Source organism: Corapipo altera, unplaced genomic scaffold (genome assembly GCF_003945725.1).
Source record: "Corapipo altera isolate COAL_440 unplaced genomic scaffold, ASM394572v1 100, whole genome shotgun sequence".
NCBI lineage: Eukaryota > Metazoa > Chordata > Aves > Passeriformes > Pipridae > Corapipo > Corapipo altera.
The window spans coordinates 2604828-2610992 of NW_020884952.1; the positions used below are offsets into that span (position 1 = coordinate 2604828).

Genomic DNA, 6165 nt, shown 5'->3' on the forward strand with positions numbered 1-6165 from the left:
ACATCTTTTCTTTTTCACAGCATTGAACTCCTTCATTTAAAAGCTTTGATGGGGGTATTAAAAAAACAACAATAGTCAATGAAAGCACCCAGCAAAGTATGCAGGAAGTTGCAGTCTGTGTATCAGGACTAAAGTCCTAGGTGTTTAAAATTTTAAGCATTGTAATTGTCTTGGCCTGCACCCTAAATGCAGGTTTATTCAAACCCACTCAGTATCAAGTATCTGCTACAAGTGCCTCTTGCAAATTAGGTTGCCTTTCCTTCTGAAGGATACAACTTTTCAGTAGAGCCCTCTAATTAAACAAGTATATTACAAAAAACCACAAAATCTACTGTAAGGCTGCCATATATTTTATGTCCTACATTTAAAAGATTTTGATTCCTAACGAGCTGTGTTCCCTTGGAATTATTAAGCTACAAATTTCTCCTTCATGAATAACTATCAGTTACTTGGCAGTTTTAAACAAACCTGTATATGAAATTCTGAGGATGACGATTTTTCTTTTGTAAAGGATGGTTGGGAAGAAACCAGTAAATAATAAACCAGTAAATAGTAAACCTTTCTTCCCCTTTCCTCTGACATAATTCCTTAGAGGCCATAGGCTGCATCACCTTTTGAAAGAGTAAAAAGTATAAAGGTATACATTTAATAATACGGTTTTTATCTGAAAATATTACTGAGGAAACTAATTTCAGAAAAAGCAGTTTCTGCCAAAGCAGAGGTTAAAAATAGCCACAAAATACTACACAGATGGCTCAACAGATCTAACATACTGCTGTGCAGAGACACAGATTAGTCTACCTCTAGGACACTGCTCTTTTCAATAGGCATATCTTTGGATACATGCAGAAGAACAAGAATTGTGGGGGTGAAGAAGAATGAGATCCATTTTTTCAGCCCTCTCAGTGTCTTTTTATAACACTATGTTGAGCTCTACTGCAGCTTTTGAAAACTGAGGGTTGTAGTCTGCATACACCATCTGAACAAAGAGCAAGACAAAAAGAAGCATAATGGTAGCCTCCTACTCTGAACACCACCTCACTCTGTCAAGAGGGAAAAGATAAATTAAAAAAAACAACACTGTCTAAACTCTGAACAGAAAGAAATCCTTGGGATATAAATGCGCTTCCCCCCCCTTTTCTCCTCTCACTTGTAGATTCTTAGACACCCAAGAGACTGAAGAACTTGGTCTTCTTATTCTTCCAAGTCTTGTAAAGACAGCTTTGGTACTGAAACCACAACTTCTCTTCTCAGCTAGAACAAAATGCTCAGAGTAGGTAAGGAAAAAAATGCTCTCCAGCTTATTCTCCCATTTTGAAAATTACCCCCTCTTCAGCAACTGAGTTTGAATATTGTATTACCTGGCAAAAGGTAGGTTCTGTTGCTAAAAAGGTTAAAATCATTTTCTATTTGCTTTCAGAAAATATGAGATTTGCTGATGTATATCTTTCCTATATGATTGAGAATCCACAGAAAAACTATGCCTTTTCAATCAACCCCCCAAAGAAATGAACCTTGGTCTTAATGCAAGTGAAGCATACACAGCACAGTTGTGATGGGCAGTTGGCCATTTCATGAAGATTACCACTGATTCTGTAAAAAAAAAAAAGGGAATTTAGGGCACTGTTTTGTGAGCAGCTAGAAAACAAACAGTGCATTTAGTCAAAATCTCACCTACAGTAACAAATTACAATAACAGAACTAATAAATCTTAAATAGAAGACTGACAAAAAACAGGAAATTAAAAAAGAGACAACATGAGATCAGTGCCTATGAACTTCAGAGTACCAGATACTCAGCTTTTTTGAAATACCTCATGATAAGATGATGAATTCTTGATTATGATTTATGTTTGCTTAATTTTGCTGTAGCCTTTTGCCCAAGATTTCAAGCTGTCCTCCCCCATCCCTAATAGCTTTAGGCCAAGGAAAACAGAGACTGAACCCATTCACGTGCATTTAGCACACATCACACTGCATATGAGAAGTTTGGGATACTCATGTTAGTCAATCCTGTTATTGGGTCTGGCAGAGATGGAGTTCATTTCCCCACAGCAGCCCTCCCAGTGCTGTGCTTTGCATTGGTAGCCAGAAAGGTGTTGATAACACCCCGGTGTTTTGGCTACTGCTGAGCACAACATCAGCATTGCAACATTCCTTCCCCAACCACGGGCAAGATCCTGGGAGGGGACACAACCAGGCCAGCTGACCCAAACCAACCAAAGGGACATTCCATACCACATGACATCAGATATAAAAGCTAAGGAAAGGAGGAGGAAGGGGTGGCATTTGTTGTTTACAATGTTTGCCTGCTGAGCAACTGCCCCGCATCCCAAAGCTTGGCTTCCCAGGATGTGGCTGGGCATTGCTTGCTAATGGGAAGCAGAGAAATAAACCGTCACTTGTGCGGGCGCAAACTTTCCCTTCCTGCTTTAGTGAACTGCTTTATCTCAACCCACGAGTTGGTCTCCATCTTATCCTCCCTCCTCTGTCCAGCTGGGAATGGGAGTGATAGAGCGGCTCAGTGGTCACCTGGCACCCAGCCAAGGTCAACCATAAAAAGCATCTTCTCTTTTCCAAAATCTGATGAGTGGCGACACACCTTAATCAGGATTTCTTCAGGAATAAGAAGACGAGAACAACAGTCTCCTCAAAAAGTAAATGGCAAAACCCACCTGGTTCTTGTTTTATGACTAGTGCAGACATACAGTTTCACCAATCACATGGCATATTGATCATGAGTTTGAACACAGAACTAGAACACTTGACAGTTAGTTTTGGGGTAGGTTTTTCAAAGATCATTACAGAACAGCTGCACTGCTCCTGAAGAGCCTTGACAGCAATTCTGGAGCTTGCAAATCGTTTCTGTAATATAAGACATATTTTCATAGTTTCTTATGAAAGACTAATAATTAATGCTGTGGCTCGAAGTCACCTAACGCTTTTATAAACACAGACCTGACAGTTCAAAAAAGATTTTTTTATACTAATTTGAGCCTGACTAAACTAGAGTTCTTACAATTTGAAATGGTACCACTCATTACCCCACAGGAGACTGGCATAAAATGCAAAAATGCAAGGAAGTAAATTTATTATGGGATTACCAGAATGGAATAAGTGCTTTGAATTATTTATTTTCAACTAACCATTCAAGGAAAAGAACTTGAATGAGGCAAAATCCAATAAGTGACCTCATGATTTATGTACAAGGAATACCATTTCAAATCATAATTTATGGCATACTACGCTATGAGGAAAAAAAAAAAGTTTGTTAACAACTAAAACGACTGAAAGAGAACAAAGTGAGAGAAATCTTGGTTGTATCTTATCTGTCAAAGTAAAATTAGAGAGAAAAAAATACAGTACAAATACTGGTTCCAGGATCGAGAAAAAACAAATAAAGCTTATTAAGGGAATTATCTTTTTTCTAACATGAACACAATATAGGTTTTATAGCGATGGCTATTCCAACTTCAAATTCCCCTTTGTATTTGCTGACCAACAAGAGCTTTGGTTGCCAATTAAAAAACCCAAACGAACAAAAAACCCAACACATGGACTGAACCAAAGCTGTATGGGCATTTTTAACACCAGAGCCCCACTCACAATTACAGCTAATATTCTTCTTCAACATTTATACTTGGGAAACAGCACGATACGAAGACTAAAACCTGAAACAAACCTAGGAACAGCAGCAGTGGAGGTACAGGGGAAGTTCAGTGAACTCCAGAGGGTGAACGACCTTTCCACATCACGCGCGTGGGCATCTCCAGAATCACCTGTACAGCAGCCGAGAACCAAAGCAGCACCGCGACTCGGGGAGAAAAGCTTGGGCGGGGGAAGGGGCACCGGGCTGGGGTCAGGGCCGGACCGGGAGCCTCTCGGGTCCCCCCCCAGCAGCCGGGTCGCTCAGAGCTCGGTTCGCCCCCCGGGCTCCCTGCCCTGCGCCGCAGCCTCATGACTTCACACCCAGCCAAACACACCCGACAGCATCACTGCGCCTCCAGAGCAGGACCCGCATGCGGACACCCGCGGGCAGGACGGCGGGCACGGACACGGGATGCACCTGGAACCTGCGGGAGACACCGCACGGACCCCGCGGCCAGACCCGCCCGCCCCCTCCCCGCGCCCCCGCAGCCGCGCGGGGCCTCCCGGCGACCGCCGCGGTTCGCACTGACCTTTCTGCTGCCGAAAGCACTGGATGGAGCCCGAGTGGTGAACCATCCTGGCGGGGAGCAGCCTGCCAGCTGCCAGCCCGCCGGCTGCTGCGGCGGGGGGGCGGGCAGCAGGAGCCCGGCGGCGCGGCCCGGCCCGGCCCGGTCCGCCGCGCAGCGGAGGCCGAGGGAATGGCGCCGGCAGCCGCCCGGCGGGAGGGGGGCGGCGGCGACGCGGGGCCCGAGGCGGAGAGGGGCGGGCGCGGAGCCGGCGGCGGCCCCTCAGCCCGCTGCCCGGGGCAGGGGAGCCGGTCCGCGGGAACACCCGTGTGCCCCCTGCGGCGGGCAGCGCGGGGCTGTGGGGTGTTCCCGCCGCCTCCCGCCACCCTCGTCTCCCTTCAGCAGACAGCAGGTGTTCCCGCTGAGGTGAAGGGCAGCGGAGTAAAAATGTATCAGATGCATTGACGTCTCAGCGTTTGCGATTAAAGTTTGTACTAGATGGCCACCACCCCCCTCGTAGCGCCGCGGACCCGAGTTGCGCTACCAGCTTTTTGCTTTTTTCTTTTTTTTTAAACTTACAGTCTCGATCTTACCGGAGATAGCTTTTTACAAAAAGGCACTAAATTGCACATTGAAGCCCTATGTGGCCCGTTTCTACGCTACTTGTGTACTACAATTTCCCCTTTCTCCACAGTGTATGCCAAGAGCCTCATTCTGGACGATAGACAATTCAAACTCTAAAGTTTTATATTTCTTTCCTTGTCTCTCTCTGGTCACATTAATCTCTGAGTTCTGAGAGTAAGTTTTATTATAGTATAATTCAATTCCTGTAAAATGTTTTTGGTTTAACTTTTCCTCTACAATGTTCTCTTTTTTTGATTCTCCTAAATTCATTCAGTCCAGCCTGCATCTCACAGGATCCATCTCCTCCATTTAGGGATACACACATTATTTACTCAACAGAAGTTAATTCAATCACCTACTGTAACCTGTGCAGTTAGCGCAGATTACAGCATTCCTTCAAAGTTTGTGGCTTCCTTTGCATGCTTGATGTACAAGAGATTTCCTCCGACAGTAAAGCAAAGGCAGAACTTTCCCACAGCTGACTGGGGCTTGTAGTACACCATCTGCCTAAAAAATTACATAATTGCCATCCCTTACTACAGGCCAGTCTGTGCTGTAAAGTTGTCCCACTTAGTCTATATCAATGTAGTTAAACAACCAGGATGGATACACACTTTTTGTTCCAATATAAGAATGATTTTCCCCTATGAAAAAATATTAAACAACCATATGTAAACCAATGCATCCATGCATGGGCTCTTACAGATAGACAGGCAAAATAAAAATTGCATCCTAACTGAGGAACTATTCTCCAGCACTTTTCTCTAAAGTATAACAGACACTGCTCTTACATAACATGCAGCTGACACATCCCATTGATACCATAAGGGAAAAAAAATAAACTTACCTCCTCAGGGGTAGCTGACCAAATTTTGGGTTTGTATGGAACATTTGCAGAAGAGTTGTTGTCCATTAGTTTAGGAAAAGATGCAGAAGCTATAGTGCTGTGTATCCTACTCATTTGTCATTCTCCGGTGGCTCTGCACACTGGAGATAATAGATGAGGCATTCCTCTGCACTCCTGCAGTTTCAGGAAAACTGCTGGGAACAGCTCTTTCCTGCTGAGAGACAGCACTATAGATGTTGCATGGCAGAATAAGTCAACCAGGCTGACTCTTGTTGATCAACAAGTGCTGGCAAAGTAGAAGCAAGGCAATAGAAGAGGTAGAATTAAGTCCTTGTTTACTTTCAAGCTTTACTGTAGACATTAGAATGGATTCACAGGCATTAAACCCAAATCTATACCCTACAGCTGAGAGTCACTGGGGAAAAAAAAAATTAATAAAAACTATAAGCTTGGTAGTTAATAGTCATAAGCAGTCAGCAGACAACAAGTGTAGTTCTTACACTGTAATGGTCTAAATCTTTGTCATGTTCTAGGTCAGATT

At 44.0% G+C, this 6165-nt stretch overlaps 1 protein-coding gene across 3 annotated transcripts in view; it reads right to left on the reverse strand.

Annotated features, from left to right (window-relative positions):
• The window catches only part of ANO3 (anoctamin 3), a 133452-nt gene extending 127676 nt beyond the window's left edge, over window positions 1–5776 (reverse strand). Inside the window, exon 1 of one of the 3 annotated variants that reach the window (XM_027663321.1) lies at window positions 5625–5776. Coding sequence is in view for 1 of the 3 variants with exons in the window: in XM_027663319.1 (XP_027519120.1) it covers window positions 4178–4223 (46 nt within the window). In the remaining 2 variants the exon portion in view is untranslated. Of the gene's footprint in view, window positions 1–3681; window positions 3700–4177; window positions 4259–5624 lie in introns of those variants that run through there. The other 2 variants (XM_027663319.1, XM_027663324.1) reach the window with 2 other exon arrangements.
• Between the last annotated feature and the right edge of the window lie 389 nt (window positions 5777–6165).